Source organism: Pinus tabuliformis, chromosome 8 (genome assembly GCF_031772625.1).
Source record: "Pinus tabuliformis cultivar Carrire ecotype Pingquan chromosome 8, CPIR1, whole genome shotgun sequence".
Lineage (NCBI taxonomy): Eukaryota > Viridiplantae > Streptophyta > Pinopsida > Pinales > Pinaceae > Pinus > Pinus tabuliformis.
Genome location: NC_142294.1, coordinates 734,778,032 through 734,796,178, shown reverse-complemented (window position 1 = coordinate 734,796,178; position 18,147 = coordinate 734,778,032). Strand labels below are relative to the sequence as shown.

The 18,147-nt window shown below is 41.1% G+C and overlaps 1 protein-coding gene across 1 annotated transcript in view; it reads right to left on the bottom strand.

The window, feature by feature from the left end:
* LOC149237680 (protein NLP6-like) overlaps positions 1–17,005 on the bottom strand; it is a 41,612-nt gene extending 24,607 nt beyond the window's left edge. The window contains exons 1-3 of the mRNA XM_089372742.1: positions 14,875–17,005; positions 14,367–14,414; positions 13,150–14,248 (exon numbers count right to left, since the gene is read on the bottom strand). Of these exons, the coding sequence (XP_089228868.1) occupies positions 13,150–14,248; positions 14,367–14,414; positions 14,875–16,011 (2,284 nt within the window). The 5' untranslated portion in view covers positions 16,012–17,005. The remainder of the gene's footprint in view (positions 1–13,149; positions 14,249–14,366; positions 14,415–14,874) is intronic.
* Between the last annotated feature and the right edge of the window lie 1,142 nt (positions 17,006–18,147).

Here is an 18,147-nt window from a genome sequence, read left to right as displayed (position 1 = left end):
TCTTGCATGGAAAGGGGTACTAACTGCCAGCAACAATGATGGTCGTTAACCCAACAAGAGTCAGTTAGTATGGATCCTGTGACCTCCTCAGGGATTATGCCTTAGTGGAAGGGGTCGATACAACTGAGATACCCCCTAGGGCTTTGTGATAATGTCTATTTGTAAAAATGACACTTTTATATAATAAGGGCCTGATGACTTTCTTAGTGACTGAAGTCTTAAGTTAGGGTTGTTTTAAGGGAATTTGCATCATTAAAGTTATAAAGAGGAATTCCCCTCCTCTCATACCATTGTATTTTATTGGAGAATTTTCCTCCATTGTTCGGATTTGCTGGGGCAATCCACCCTTGGGTGTGTACAAGCCCTATTTGTTTTTTTATTATTTTTTATTGATATTGTTCCTTTTCTATTTCTATTGCAATGGTAGTTCCATCTGTTTATAGGATCATTGCAATTTGGTATCAAAAGTTTAATCAATTTTCACTCTCACTATGTATTTTCTTATTTTTTCCTCTACCAAAAAAAAAGAAAAAATACCCAAAGGATAAACCTCAGTATGTAACTAAGAGAGAGTTAATGAAGCTTAAAAAAAAGAAAAAATACCCAAGGATAAACTTCAGTATGTAACTAAGACAGAGTTAATGAAGCTTAAAAAATTTTGCAAAAGAAATCAAGGAGAAAGTGGGACTGCAAGCTCTAAGCAAAGGACCAATGGATCATGGATAGTAGTTGTTAGCTCTGCTACAAGCTTCAACGTTTGAAGGTCAAATTCGGGTCTGGCAGTGTTGTTTGTGCTTAAAAAGGGGACTCATGTCAGCCACCTTTTCTCACTCTCCTTCACTCTGCTTATGCTCACATAAACCCTGCTATCTCTATTTTTCTTCTTAAAACCTCTTCATTCCCTGCTTTCCCTGTTCTCCTACAAAACTCAGCATAAACCCTTTTCCTTAAGCCCCGGGCGCTTAACCTACGAACCCGCGCCCATATAACCCTCCGCCTTAACCGTAGTCGTTGATTGCCGCACCTCGATCTAACAGTCTCCACCGTCTTCCCCGCTCGTTAACCCGTTACTTCTTCTCGTCGTCCAATCGTTCCAGCCGCACAATCCAACGTCATTCGCTTTCCTCGCTGCCGAAACTTACCCACGCTTTAACCCGCGGGGAAAGTGGTTTTCCGCCTCTCCCATCGGCCATGCATCAACCGATGAATGGGATCGCGCGGGTTTGTACGAATACCGCCCGACCCCGTAAGCGGTGCGGGGAATACCGCTTACCGCCTACTCACTCGTTCCCTGCTCGCTATCGTCTGTGCACCTTTGTCGTCCGATTGCCGTCGGATCTGCCCGCCGCGATCTGACGGCTCACGTTTGTTGTTCCCACTTCCTCCCGATATCCCCTGTAAACTGATCTCTGTCGTCCATCTGCGAGATCCGACAGCTCATAATCACTCCACCTGTTTCTTCCCGATACCTCCCACCAAGCTATTCCCATCGTCCACCAGTTTCATCTGACAACCAATCTTGCTCTTCTGACCATATCTTCTACGCGCCATGAAGTCCACATTCCTTAACTGTTCTGCGCATACAAGGACGAGGATGGCCAGCTACCTGTACCCAGCACAGTCACTCTTCAACCACCGCATTCAAGGGACAATATGGCCGAAGAAGGAAAGGACATGCCTCGAGCAGATTATAGTAATTATCAGTTATGGAATTTCTTCCATATTACACTCCACCTGCCTGAGAAGGACACCAGAGCATCAGAGAACATCAAATTCATTGTAGCAAGCAGACTGCACCAAAGATGCCATCAGAGAGTTAAGGTGGTTGGTGGTCCATTATGACCCCTCCACGCATAACATAGCAGAACATTTTGTAAACAAACTCCATATGTACCCAGAAGACAGGTGTGATGAGCGTTGATGGTGGTAGTTTTGATGTAAGGTTCAACTTCTCGAGACTGTAACTACTGTGATACCTACAGCGTCTGGTCTTCATTTTAAGCTAATACAAGCTTCTTTTGTTGTTAATTGCTCACTTTCCATTTCTACTCTGTTCTAGGCTGTGCCTGTTATGTATTTTTCATGTGCTCTTGATGTTTAGCATTAGAGGGGTTGTCATCCCACCTCTGTGTTAGAATCTAGTATGTATTATTGAATGTGCTATGCAGGTTTCTGTTTACTTAGTGCCAAAGAGCTGTCATCCTATCTGTGCATTAGGAAATAGATTTGCAGACCTCTTTACTGGTTGCAGCCGACCATCACATGGTCTTGTGCATCTGCTGGTGTAGTCAGTATTCTCCATGTTCACCTAATCCTCAAACTGTGAGTAATTGGTGGTCTAAAGCCTTGTAGTCTGGGGGTGTTTGCCCATGTCTGGGGTTAAGCATAGTAGAAGTGGTTATCTGACTTGAATATGCATCATTCCTTCCATTCATCCACCCATTTCCAAAATTTTTGTTGAGTTTGTAATGTTCCCGAGCATTTCCGAGATACAACCTAGGAGAGTTTCTTGGGGTGATAACATTAATTGGCGTCGTTGCCGGGGAGAGGAGATTGAAGTTCAGCTTCCCTGAGAGACGACACAGTTCCATATTTTGATGATAGACAAGGTCTGGGCACAATTCTAGTTGTAATTATCTATCTGGCGACTCTACCGAAGGAAGTCCATCCTTTGGCGACTCCACATTGCAGTTTTGGCTCAGTTTGTGAGGTATGCTCAGAGAAATCCTTAGAAATCGCCAACTGACCCAGTGCCTGATCATGAGAAGATCGTTAAGTAGAAGAGAGCATCGTAGAAAGGAGCATCAGGACCAGGTAAGTCCTAGAAATCCCATGTATCTCTGCTAGTGAAAGTCACCTTTAGAGATTCATAAAGCTCCTTAGTCATTCATTTCCCTTTCGGATTTCAATCCAAAGAAGGCCTCCCATACAGTCCATCATATTCCTCTGTTTTTGTCATCCATTTCATTGCTTCATACCACTCAATCTACCAGTATCCTTTCATATACCCCAGTCATGGCAGGTCAGCAAGCTCTTACAAAGATAGAAAGAATCGTTGTTGCTAGGTATGGACCCTTGGTCTTGCCTGTCCCTTTGAATGCCATGCCTGCAGGAGATTATCAAGAATATATGCCTAAGTTTACTGGTACAGAAGGAGTAACAGCTGAAGAGCACCTTGAGTCCTTTTATAGCTATGCTGATAACCTGGATATCAATGAAGAGGATGTGTGGATGAGGGTTTTTGTCCAAAGCCTAGATGGGGAGGCTAGAAAATGGTTCAGAGAATTACCCCCTAGGTCTATTGCAGACATTGAGGCCCTAGATGATGTGTTCCTAAAGCACTGGGGAATAAGAAAGATCTGCTCTTTTATTATACTGAATTTTGGAACTTGCAGAGAGAAGATGGTGAGCTGCTATCTGATTTCAACAAGAGATTCAACCATATGTACAGCAAAATACCATGTGAAATAAAGCCTACCCCTACTTCTGCTATGATTACTTATGCCAATGCCTTCGATTCTCAATTCTGCCTGCTGTTAAGAGAAAGAAGATGTGCTTCTTTGGCTGATATGCAAGATGTAGCCTTTGAAGTAGAAGCAAACATCATTACTGCAGAAAAACTCGAAGGTGATGCTGAAAAGAGAAGACAGGGAGGTGAGTCCTCATCATCCTCAGATCTTAAGATCGATATATTGGCCAGGATGATAGAGGCATTGGCCTCTGAAGTTTCCAGACTAGAAGCTGAGCAGTATTCTGAGGTAGCAGGAGCTCCTTGTACCTTTTCTCTTCCAAGTCCAGATCTATATAGAGGAGCAAAGGAGCAGTTGCAGATTTTGCAAAGAAACAAAGATGCAAACGAAGACAAAAGGGTGAAGACCCTTTTTCAGAGTATAGTCATGGAAGAAGAGTGTTTTGAAGAAGAGGATGAGGTACATGGTTTGGAAGATGACGGCAGTGCCCCTTTCCTAACCAGAGCTGCCTATGAAGAAGCATTATCCAAAGGCATTGCTCATCAATTTGTTGTACCTGCAGAACAACAAGCTCATCAGCAGAAGCAAGTAGCAGCAGATCCCTTCATCCTCGAAGAGTCTGAGCTCGAAACCAGCTCATCTTCACATGACTATGCAGATCTGCAAATTGACCAGCCTGCTATTATCCCCAGACCAATGATCAAAAAGGGAGAAGAAAGCTCCCCATCATCTTATGCTTCTCTGACTGTTCCAGTGACAATCCCTCATAGTTGCCCACTAGGCACTGAGGTAGGCCATAACTCAATGCCCAAGGCTGATACTGATCATCTCAGTCTTGATATTCTGATGCCTGCCCAGGTGGCCTCCACACAGACTGAAAAGGTAGCTGGTCAGATGACAGAGGAAGAAGGTGTACAGTTGTGGGACTCCTCCTTGGATGAGGACTGTTCTAAGAAAGATGCAGGAGCAGATGATGTCTCTGTGTCCCCTGCACAAGAATACATTGGTTCATCATTCATATTAGTTGTGCAGACCACAAATGACACAAAGAAGTACACAGCAACCATTGTTATTCCGCAGGTGTACAAAGGCTCCCATGAAAAACATCCGAGGATGGGGATGAAATTTGATCCATATCTACCAAATAAGGTCAAATGTCCTAAACTCTTTGAGGTAGAGGATCAAATAAACCCAATTTTGCAGATCTATGATGAACCGACCGAGAGGAGGAGAAACAGTTTTGATGGCCCAGCAGATGGCCAGTTTTTGAAGATTTATGTCATTTAAGGTTCTCAAGCCTTAATGATTGTAAGCATTTTCTTTTACAGGTTTTAGCATAGACTTAATTAGACTCCATGCCCAATGGAATACTAGGCAATGTTTTTAAGCTTGTTTTGTATGAAGGCATTGGTCTGCAGTTCTTGAGACCTCACAAGGAGGATCTCATCCCCAGAAGGAGTCAGTGTTAGCTCTACTACAAGCTTCAATGTTTGAAGGTCAAATTCGGGTCTGGCGGTGTTGTTTGTGCTTAAAAAGGGGACTCGCGTCAGCCACCTTTTCTCACTCTCCTTCACTCTGCTTACGCTCGCATAAGCCCCGCTATCTCTGTTTTTCTTCTTAAAACCTCTTCATTCCCCGCTTTCCCTGTTCTCCTACAAAACTCAGCATAAACCCTTTTCCTTAAGCCCCGGGCGCTTAACCTATGAACCCGCGCCCATATAACACTCCGCCTTAACCATAGCCGTTGATTGCCGCGCCTCGATCTAACGGTCTCCGTCGTCTTCCCCGCTCGTTAACCCGTTACCTCTTCTCGTCGTCCGATCGTTCCAGCCGCACGATCCAACGTCATTCGCTTTCCCCACTACCAAAACTTACCCACGCTTTAACCCGCGGGGAAAGTAGTTTTCCGCCTGTCCCATCTGCCACGCATCAACCGATGAATGGGATCGCGGGTCTGTACGAATACCGCCCGACCCCGTAAGCGGTGCGGGGAATACCACTTACCGCCTACTCGCCTGTTCCCCGCTCGCTATCGTCCGTGCACCTTTGTCGTCCGATTGCCGTCGGATCTGCCCGCCCGCGATCCGACGGCTCACGTTTGTTGTTCCCACTTCCTCCCGATATCCCCTGTAAACCGATCTCCGCCGTCCATCTGCGAGATCCGACGGCTCATAATCACTCCGCCCGTTTCTTCCCGATACCTCCTGCCAAGTTGTACCCATCGTCCACCGGTTTCATCCGACGGCCAATCTCGCTCTTCTGACCATATCTTCTACCCACCATGAAGTCCACGTTCCTTAACTGCTTTGCGCATACAAGGACGAAGATGGCCAGCTACCTGTACCCAGCACAGTCACTCTTCAACCACCGCATTCAAGGGACAATATGGCCGAAGAAGGAAAGGACATGCCTCGAGCAGATTATAGCAATTATCAGTTATGGAATTTTTTCCATATTACAATCCACCTGCCCGAGAAGGACAGCAGAGCATCAGAGAACATCAAATTCATTCATTGTAGCAGGCAAACTGTACCAAAGACGCCATCAGAGAGTTAAGATGGTTGGTGGTCCATTATGACCCCTCCACGCATAACATAGCAGAACATTTTGTAAACAAACTCCATATATACCCAGAAGACAGGTGTGATGAGGGTTGATGGTGGTAGTTTTGATGTAGGGTTCAATTTCTGGAGACTATAACTACTGTGATACCTGCAGCGTCTGGTCTTCATTTTAAGCTAATACAAGCTTCTTTTGCTATTAATTGCTCACTTTCCATTTCTACTCTGTTCTAGGCTGTGCCTGTTATGTATTTTTCATGTGCTCTTGATGTTTAGCATTAGAGGGGCTGTCATCCCACCTCTGTGTTAGAATCTAGTATGTATCATTGAATGTGCTATGCAGGTTTCTGTTTACTTAGTGCCAGAGAGCTATCATCCTGTCTGTGCATTAAGAAATAGATTTGCAGACCTCTTTACTGGTTGCAGCCGGCCATCACATGGTCTTGTGCATCTGCTGGTGTGGTCAGTATTCTCCATGTTCACCTAATCCTCAAACTGTGAGTAATTGGTGGTCTAAAGCCTTGTAGTATGGGGGTGTTCACCCATGTCTGGGGTTAAGCATAGTAGAAGTGGTTATCTGGCTTGAATATGCATCATTCCTTCCATTCATCCACCCATTACCAACATTTTTGTTGAGTTTGTAATGTTCCCGAGCATCTCCAAGATACAACCTATGAGAGTTTCTTGGGGTGATAACAGTAGTCTTCATTCCATAATCACGAGGGCTTTGAGAAGGAAGATGAGGAGCTAAACTCTTTTGGACTAAAACACAACACTTCTACAGGATCATCGGGAACACAGAACCATCACAGACCAGGTGTCAACCTTCAAATAACGATCCCATAATAAGACTTGTCACTTTGGTGTGCGGAAGTTGAAGTGCATACATGGCTAAACAAGGTCAAGCTGGCATTCAAGGTGAAACAATGTCTTACCAAGAGGATAAGTTGAATGTGGCACTACTATTTCAGTTAAGGAGATTTATACTTGGGTGAGAGATGGATTGCTAAAATAAGAACCCAAGAGGGGATTTTAGCGATTTTGCAGATGCATTGATTCAGATAGCAGGCCATAACTGAGATGGTCCTTGTGATGTTCAAGGCATGCATTTTTTCCAGAAGGACTTTACGTTTGAAAAATACATTGAGAATTTCCAAGTCGTCGAGTCTAAGGACAAAATATCAGTGGATCTAGTGCAAGACATCTATATTTCAAAACATAGAAATCTAGAATAGGGTAAAAACGTTTTAGCCTGACTCTTTTGAAACAGCCATTATTATATCTTAAAGAACATAAAGTCATGTTGAAGCTATTAAGAGAAAAATACCTGGTTATACTAAAAGGGGTTACACATATGATAGGAGGGTCAAGGAAGAGGGGAAATATGAAATGCTATAGATCCAAGCCCCTGGCCACCACCCAAAATTTTAACCCCCCACCATTAATATTCTCTATCATAAATGCTCTCAACCATGGTTTATAATTCATTTTTGTAATACTCAAAAACATTTTATGATCAAATACCTATACCAACTAACCCTAAATATGAGCTTACAAAGGATACCCTTCCTGAAGAACCAAATAATACTTCCGTTCCACAAGCCAAACCCCCTCCACTAGTGGAAACAGAAGAATCCTCAGTCTCCCTTCTGACAATCACTCGGTTGAGTACACTGGATTGTTAGAATTTTCACCTCTTAAGGCCATTGATCTGCCTCATAAAAGTTTCAGCCCCAGTGTTGAATCTGATTTCACTAGAAACCTCTGTCAAGAATTCAAATCTGCAACAACAAAATTGTTGTAGGAAAACTCCAAGAGTGTAGACACTACACATAGCAAGTTAAATCATTTCAGAAGCTGCCAGGGTTAGATCTTACAAAAGATTAGATCTGAAAAATACATTTGCTCAGCACTAGCCCAACATCAATCAAATCTGAAAATGTAAATTAAAGCATGTTAAATCAGCACAGCATCAACCTAACTATTAATTACATCAATGTAATAAATCAACATATAGAACACCTAGAAATCAAATCTGCATGCAAAATTGGGGCAGCAAACACATATATCCCTATTATACATGAAGATTACTACATTACAATGAATCAACTTCTCCCGCACTGGACATGCAAAATCCAAACCAGCAAATCAGTTTCTCCCAACCTTATAATGCAAAACCAACAACTTCTCTCAAACTCATAAACCAAAACCAAAAACCCTGGCAATTACATCTCTGACATTACTATTCTCTAGCTCTCATCAACCAAGCTAATAATGCACTAAAGTGATGTGCTTCTCCTTCATTTTATAAAGTAAGAAAAAACTGAATTATAAGGTAAAACCCTAACCCTAGCCTAGGTCCACAAATGGAGAATTGGTCAACAAGTGGAGCATTCCACATGTGCCAACTTCCAAGTATGTAGGCACTTGCCCACAAGTGCCAACTCATCCACTCCACATATTCTTATGCAACCACAAGTGCCAAGTCATCCACTCCACATATTCTAATTTCTTATGCACCCACAAGTGCCAATGCATTCACTCCACATTTTTATGCAACAATTGTGCCCTCCTCATCCAAGTGAGGAAATAGATGAAAAGTGGACTATGAAGAAAAACACCCTAGTAAGACTCTCCCACTAATGTGCCCACTCGCAACATGAGTCAAATGCTCTTCGAGCAACAAGTTAACTAGCACTCCCTCCTTGTGAGACAAGCATTTTCCATCACACCAAGATACTCTCTTAGCATCTCAAAATTGCTGTCTACCAAGGCTTTCATCAAAATGTTGGTTACCTATGCAACTATAAAGGAATGTAAATCAAGGCCATTGTTCCTTCTAAACTTTAAAATCTCTTCAAAATCTTCAAGGTTTACTTCCCTTGTTCAAGGAAGTCTTCATTAGCAAATTGCCGCTTGAATGTCATTCATGTCAAACTCATTTTTTTCTCAAACCACAACATGAACTATTCAAAACTTCCTGCAATGATCATAGTTTTAAAACCCAGCCCGATCTGAACCAGAACCAGTCAAACCGGTTGGTTGGACAGGGCCAGGTATCAACCAGCCAATATCTTGGACCAGTCGGCTGACTTGTACCAGTTTGGTACCAAACCAGTACAAATCATCCCAAACCAATTGGTCCCATCTTGAACTGACTGAGAAAGTTAGGTCACACAGACTTGAAATGGGCTTATAGGCTGGTTTTTATATAATGAAGGGAAAATCCCTCCCTAAACCCTTACACTTTGCTCTAAAGAGAACCCTTCCCCCTCCTATTTTCCTCACAAATCTCATTGTGAGATTTTTTGAGCATATGTGACCTTCCTAAGTTCTGCTACAGCACTGAGTTTTTCAGCAATAGTCTAGCAGCAGCAAGCTTGGAGTTGGTTTGGCATCTTGGAGCTGGTTTGGAATTGTCTGGTGGAATTGGCATTTTTTGGAGGAGGCTACAGCTTAGGCCCATCTTTTCATCCCCAGGTATGTTTTCCCTCTTCTGAAATTACAAATCTGAATGATGTCCCTGTTTTTTTTCTTTTTTCTCTTTCAATTAAAACCTGCCCCTCTTTGTTCTTAAATTTAAGATAGGGTTTGCATTGTAATTTGTTGCATGTTTTTTCTTCAATTTGCAAATTCTCTCTATTTAAATTCCATCATCCATGGCCCCAAGAGCCAAAGACGCTGGATTGACCCATTGCCATGTTATTGAGAACCAGATGATTTGCAATAATTGCCAGCACTCAATCGAGGGGGGTATTCATATGTTGAAACAACACTTGGCTCATGTAAGAGACTAAGTAATCCCATGTGGTGCACCAAAGGAAGTGATTGGCCATATTACAGCAGAAATGCTTAAAACAATTTGAAATTTTTGAAGAGGAGAAGGCTCGGGAAAAGGCAATAAAAGATGTTGCAAGGAAGAAGCAACTTTTACTGATGAGAACATGTAGTGGTGGTTTTGAACTCAAAGACTCTCCTAGTGATTTTGAACTTAAAGACTCTCCCTCTATCCCTTCCACCAATGTCCATGACCTCTTCCGTTACATTCCTCCCCCTCCTGAGTCTCACAGTCAACCTAAAAATATGAACATTAAGAGCTATTTCACACCTTCCCCAGTTCTGCCTCTACTAGTGCCTCTCTATCTCAAGCAAATCTAACTCAACCCACTGTAGATACCCATTGGAAGAAGCTATGCAAAGAAGTTGCTTCTGAATACATTACTAGATGTTAGTATGATGCAGATATCCCTTTCAAAGCCACCCACTCACCTTATTACCAAGCTATGTGGGAATCCGTTATTGCTACAAGAAAAGACTTCAAAGGCCCTACTATGCATGACTTGAAGGGATCTCTTTTGCAAAAAGAGATTTTTTCCATAGATGAATATTCGAAGCAGTTTAGAGTCATAGATCAAAACAGGTTGTTCCATTATTTCGGATGGATTGACTGATGGAAAAAACCATACTATTATAAATTTCCTTGTCTCTTGCCTTCAAGGAACCATGTTTTTGAAATCAGTTGATGCATCAAATAAGTTGAAAGATGCAAACCTCTTATTTGAGTTTTTGGATGAAATGGTTAGGACTGTGAGAGAGCAAAATGTTGTTAAGTTCATCACAGATAATGTTTCAAACTATTTTCTTGCTGGAAAGATGCTAGAATCCAAACATGGTACCATATTGTGGACCCCATGTGCTGCATGTTGGACAGACCTCATGCTTGCTTGAGGACACAGGCAAAGTGGAATAGGTAAAGAACACTATAGAGCATGCCAAGTATATCACAAAATACATCTACAACCACGCATGGGTATTGAAACCAATGAGGAACAAGTAACAACATTGAGTGCAAGGAGTTTGTTAGGCCTACCATTATGAGATTTACAACTCACTTCCTCGCATTGCAATCTCTCATTTCCCAAACACAGAACTTGCAGAAATTGCTTTCTAGTGATGGTTGGAATATATCTCTGTGGGCTCATAGAGAAGATGGAAAAGACACCAAAAATAAAGTTTTTGACAAGACTTTTTGGAAAAAAGCATCAAATATTGTGAAAATTGGCGAGACCCTTGTTAAGGTGATAAGGAATCCTTCCCTTGGTTAAAATATTTCAGATGATGATATGATCATATAATTAATTCTATGAAAAGAATTTATCCTTCAATTTTGTATCATGATAGTGCCCTTGAAAAGGTGCAATCTTACAAGTACTTGGGCACTAATTTTAATTGCCATTTGAACTAGAACCACAGTGTCAAGAAGAGAATCATTGGCGGTTGGAATGCTTATTACAATCTTGAATACACATGTAGAAATGTTATACTCTAAGATAGGGTAAATGAAAATATTCATTTCCAACACTTTAGTTATCCAAATGATTCTTTGCGATTATGAAGTTTGGGCTTGCAGGAACTCTCATCAAAATTGGAATAAAATTGGGCAAATCCAAAACGACTTCATAAACTATAATTTTAAAATTAAATGCAATACTTCTTATCTCTTTCTGTTGATTGAAGTTGGATCTGCATAAGTGGAATCTGAAAACATGATTTGATATTTATATTAAAAGCACACATTGCTCAAGTTGAGCAAAGATAGGCTCCATGTTAGTGCTTCTAGTATGAGTAATAACCACCATAGGATTAAAAGAGGTTGGGCTAAAGATTTTAAGGCTTTCGTTTAACTAATGGGACATAAAAGAAAGCAATCAAACTAGTAATATATTGACAATTAAATCTTACATCCCTATAAATTTTAAAACTAAGACATGGAATCCAAATGACAAGGAAATCATTAATAAGAGTAAAGTGAAAGACTACAAGTACAAAGATTTTATAGATCATACTTTGATGGATCAAAAACTATTTTTCAAGCATTTTGAGCTTAAAATAACAAAATGAATATCGCCAAAATCGAAACCATTGCTCATGACATTCACTGAGAAATTGGTCATTGGACTAACCCAAAAACACATTGGGATGAAAAAATTTTAAAAATCGTGATATAAAGGAGGTTGAGGATGAACATGATTTCCTATTAACTTGCCCTACCCTTAATATACAAGATATAATTTTAGCCATTTTCATAACTTAATTACTCCTTACTTAAGAAAACCATAATCATCTTTGTACTTTCATTTCCACCAAGTTTAAACATAGAAATGGCATTCTAAGGATATTTAGTATAATTAAATTTATTTGTCTAAGAGACCTTATTTAAGTTATTTGTCTTAGGGGGGCAGTAAACAGCATCATCATCATTAGGGCCTAATGACTTTACTAGTGGCTTTAAATCTTAAGTTGGTGTTTTGTTGACCCAAGGGGTTTAGCTCAAACAATTGTTGCCAAGATGATGGGCATTTGGCTAGTTTTGTGCAGGAAAGTGCCTAGTTTAAATTCCCCTAGGCAAGGCACACTAGTCTATGTCGATAGGTTTACTAGGGATGCCATCCACTAATGTGGGAAAGTATCTTTTGGATTAGTTTCATCAATTGTTGCCAGGATTTTGGGCATTTGGCTAGTTTCATGTTTGCAAGTGCCTAGTTTGAATCCCCCTGGGTGAGGCAAACTAGTACATGCCAACGGGTCTATTAGGAATGCCATCTACGAGTTTGGGAAAACATCTCTTGGGCTTCTCTACAAGGTTTTCCTTCAAAAAAATAGAAAAGGTAGTGTTTTGGTAGGATTTCTGCACTATTACTGTTATAAATAGGGGTTTCACCCTCTCATATGTGTTCAATATCATTATATCAATACAATCAACTAGTTACTAGTGTTTATTGAAGCCTTCCTCTATCACTCGGATTTGCAAGTGCAATCCACCCTCGGGCATGCATGTGCCCCATTGTTTGTTAGGTTATTTTCTATTACTATTGTTCGTTTTCTATTTTTGTTGTAGTGGTAGCCATTTGATTACAAGACCACTGCATCCTCTAGCACATGATCAAAGCCACTATTTCTTCTATTTGGTTATGTTCCCCCTCTTGTAATGTTATTCAGTTTTCAAGTAAATCTTTCACAAATGTAAAAAGCAATGTGTGGCACAAAGTCAACAATAAATGCCATTTCGTAAGTGCAATTTCATGTTTGATCCAATGGCCATCGTAAAAGATACTTACCACCAATACTTTTTGCAGCATCTTTCAGGCTTCCTGCAAAATACCGCTGAAGAACTGGCAAACTGATACTTTTCTCTACTTTACCTCGCCTCTTTTCCAGTCCCCTCCTTGTATTCATATTCTCCTGACCAGGAAAGGAAGAAGCACCTTCTCCCAGTGATTGAACTGCAACATTGTTATTATCAATTTGTGCAGAATTGGTCTGATGCTGCTTTTGGTCAAATACAGCCAATTTATCATGAGACAGCTGTTGTTTCTGACAATTGATAGCAGAAGATGATATTGCTACAGGTTGTTGCATTATTTGTCTTTCACTTCTATCACCTCCATCAGAAAGTTGCAGAGTTTGCTGCATTGGACCTTGTTGTTTCCATTCTAGGCCTTGAATATGGCCTATCCTTGGATAAGTTCCCACCTCTTGAAATTCATTTGAAATATTTGGACACTCTCCACTCAGAATCTCAACTTGGGGATTGACTCTTCCATTTGCAAACCCTTCTGTAATGTCTAGAAACTTTTCGTCCTGTAGCTCCGTGTCTGATACCGTACGTAAACTCTGGCATACACTCTGCATAGTGGTCGATAAGGAATCCAGCATCAAATGTTGCTCTCTAATGTCTTTGCAATCAACAGGCAGAAAGAACTCCAAGATGTAGTCATTGGTCCCAGAGTAGATACTCCTTAAGCGAATGCCAACAGCAGCCTTCAAGCCAAACATGCGTGCATAGTGCACCAATGGATACTCCGTCTTACTGAAAGTTAATACATCGCCTGAAAAATATGGTTGATTGGACGCATATGCCCTTCCAGGAACACCTTGCCCTTTTAAAAGATGTTGCTCAGAGCATGCCTCTTGAAATCCCCGCATGTTAGAATCAGTCATATAGAATGCCTCGCGTATTGCAGACATGCAAACTTGCCCACCAGAATGAAAATCATTATCCATACAGCTTCCCTTACTGCTCCTGCCACCAGCAACAATGCTACGATGTCTGCATGGCACCCAGGTCTGAGCTAACGGTAAGTTGTGTGTCTCACAAACTGCCTTCAATACCTCTAAAATCTCAGGTAGAACAGCTTGACGGTTTTCAATAGGTATCTGTTAAAGAAAAATTAAACATATATTATCAGAGGAAACCATTTTCTAGGAGAGGAATCTTTTGTGAGGTAAAACCAGACTCAATAAAATTATAGTAGAGCATTCACAGGCTCTTTACCTGCACCTTTGGGCACTCAAAAACTTCGGAACTCCTCAAATTAACAGCCTGAGACACCATTCTTCGAAATATCATTCATAAATTCTAAAATATAATTCGTTGTCTACACCATCATGAATCATTCATCCATAGCATGTCCACTTCAAGACTACAGTTGTAACAATGTAGTGTCCACTAATATTTGAATCTTTTTTGCACTCTATAGACATTATTCCATGTAACCATAAATTGGATCTAAGGTACATGCTGCTTGTGTTCCATAAGTTTTAAAAACTACAAAGTTAAGTTCATACGGACCAAGCTACTGGCTACTAGCATACATGCAATACAAAAGGCCTGCTTGAAGAAACATGCAAGAAAATGATGGAAATGAAAGATTGTTCTTACACATAGAAATTCAAAGTTAAAGGGCATACCTGAAGTAAGGCCTGCTTGAAGAAACATGCAAGAAAATGATGGAAATGAAAGATTGTTCTTACACATAGAAATTCAAAGTTGAAGGGCATACCTGAAGTGCTTTGCAAACTTGTTCAAACTCGGCTGCATAATGGACCTTCTGGGTGGCCATGACGAGCTCCACAACACCAACACAAGACAGATTTTCTGACTCAAACACAGGAAGAGCAAGAGAACCACGGATATTGTAGTTTCGGGCATGGAATATACGCGGGTATTCGTTGCTGCTATAAAACTGCACATCTGGTGTCCATTCAGGAAATTTCTTCACGAAAACTCGGCCTGGAAGTCCAAGCCACACATCAGAATCCTCCTCGGCAGAGAAATAATAATCCAAGGATACAGTCCTAAAGTGCGTGATCTTATCACTGCGAGGATCCAGGACAAAGGGCTGCCCAGAGGTAGTAAGCACATACTTATTTCCGCTCTTAATTGGTACCCAAACCTGTGCCAGGAGAGTCTGTCCGGTAGACTCCTTTATACACCTCAGTGCCCGCATCATCCTTTCCTTGAGAAGAGACGACTCATCGGAGTTATTCAAATTTTTCCAACTTACATCAACTGCTAATTCCGACTTTCTCTTTGCAAATTCGCTAGACCCAATTACCGAGACCAGTTCTGCAGTGGAGGGTTCCTTTGGGGCATTACAAGACAGCACAAAAGAGTTTTCTGGCATCTCTGGTTTCCGACCTCGTCCACAGTCTGGTCCTCTCATCAGGCTTGGGTTAGAGCTTGTGTTTCTATGCTGACCATCGTCCAATCTGAGAAACTGACCTTGATGAGAGGAAGAAGCATCAGCCCCGCTAATTTCATTGTATATCCATGGCCCCATCATTGGCTGTGGTTCAAAGGCCTGTTCCTCCTTTACTGTGCTCTTCTGCCCCTCTTTGACTTTGTTCTCAGGATTCTGATCTCGGATAGGCTCAAGGTCATCTGCAACAGAAGAACCAGAGGAAAACGGGGAAAACGAAAAAAATGGTAAATTCAGGAGGGAAGCCGAGGACCTGGGAGACAATTCTGCAAATTCCATCTCCGCACAATCTTCCATCCATGACACTCCTGCCACTGGGTCTGCAAAGGAGTCCAACTCCATGATTTCAGAAAGAACACCCTCATCCATGGCTGGAAGCTTGGTGCCCGGTGCTAAAGATCGTTGAAGAGAAGAATCCATAGAACTGAATATGGCCATACCGACTCCACTGCCCAAAAGCCCGAGAAATTCAAGCGTGTGCTTTTTCCAGAGCACAGTTGACAATTTTCTGATAATAGAGCTTCTGAGATTCAACAATACCCACCTGAAAAAACAGCCCAAGATATACCTAGGGCTAGAATCCCTCCCTTCTGATTGTCTGTCAATGACGACTACAGAGATTAATACCCACTCACCGCAGTCGATAATTTTCTAATTATACTCATAGAAATTCAACAAAACCCGCCTGAAGAACAAAACACCCAGAATCTTTTTCGCTTCTAATTCCAGAGCCTAGTTGAGGCATTCCATTAATGACAACTGCATAGATTGATTAATACCCACCTCAACTGAGAATTTTGACCGTTACATACATTCAAAAATACCCAACTAAAATACACAGCCTGGAGCATGCCTTGCTTGTTATTCCAGAGCCCACTTGCTCCATTAAGTTAATGACAAATACAAAAATTAACACTCGTCTCATAATTATCCCCCACAGGCCTCCCAGAAGCCCAAACCCACCTGTAACTTCACAGAAGCACCATGATGACGTGCTGCTTCTCTCTAGTCTGATTTCAGAGTCAAGCATTCTCATTGAAAAAGCCCGATACTCACCATCATTGCTCGTTGGCTAGAAGGGGGCAAGAGGGAGCCCACTTCCTCCTTTGCTTTGAGCTCGTCCAAACAAAATCTGGTACTCTGCTTCAACTTAACAAAGTCAATCCGAGATCGGAGTAATGGATGGCTTTCCTCGATTCCCCGACTATCAATATAATATATAACAGTGGCAGAAACTCATGATCAATATAATATATAACAGTAGCAGAAACTGATTAGAATAAAAGAAACACAGCTTTCATCCCAGTTACAATAGCAGTGCCCATAGTAGGCCTTGGACCTATGAAGGCAGCGACATGTTACCCCTTTGCGCAAATATAAAAAGAGAAACTGGATCGCAAAATGAAACGTACGCTTCCCGGACCAGGTACTTCTATCAACAATTTGCTGCCCCCCAATTCAATGAATTTGGAATGTTTTTCAATCCAACTGTCAACAGCGAACACTTCTTTTAACAAATCTACTGTCCCCACTTCCTATTACTCTTAAATAAGCTACTGCCCCCACTTCAATGGATTGTGAATGTTTTTTCATTCAACAGTCCACAGTTTTCCAGATGAGAATCAGATTTGAAAAGTACATTTGGGGTCAAAAGTCTTAAACTGTGGGAACAATCCACTTGGATGTTTGGCTGACAACATAGAATGCGGTATAGTTTAACGAGGATGTTTAGCTGACAACATAGAATGCTGTATAGTTTAACGAGGTTATAATTTTGTTCAAATTTTTGGAAGATTTTTAAAAAAATTGGCAGAAATTCGCAGATATTCTAATTACAATTCTCAAATTTCAAACTTTTATACTTCACAAAATTTTTGATAAACCTGTGACAAAATTGCAAAATTATAAAATCGTTAGAGAACCTCAAATAGAAGTTCACAAAAATAGAATCACAGTATTAAGGTGAGGTGATACATGGTGATGTACTTAACAGTTTGGCTGTTTCTTCCGTAGCTTTTGGGATCTAGCTTGACAATCGATGCATAGATACATGGTGAGGTAGTTGAGTTTGGCAGTTTCTTCCAAAGTGTTTGCGATTTTGCTTGGAAATTAATGCACAGACGTCCTGTTGTTATTGGAGAGGAAGTCGTATTTACTGGGGAAAACCGTGGTCCTGTTGTCATTGAGAGGAAGTCGTATTTACTGGGGAAAACAGTTGTTATTGGAGAGGATGTCGTATTTACTGGGAAAATAATGGTCATACTGTTATATTTTTTATTTTTTAACTATGTAGTGAATTGGTAATTCGCAGACCTAGAGAGGAAATCGTATTTACTGGAGAAAACATTGGTCATATTGCTCTGTCATATTTATTTTTTTAATCATCTGGTGAATGGGTAATGTCAGAGCTAATCTAAGGAAGATCCAGGGTTAATTCTCGTTGTGGTGAATTGATCACTGCTAGAGTTAATCTAACGAAGACCTAGTATCAATTTTCGTAGCTGCTCACTATAACACCAAATTCAATTCCGAACAAGGGGAATCTACTCAATGTGATTTGAACCCTGACCTCGT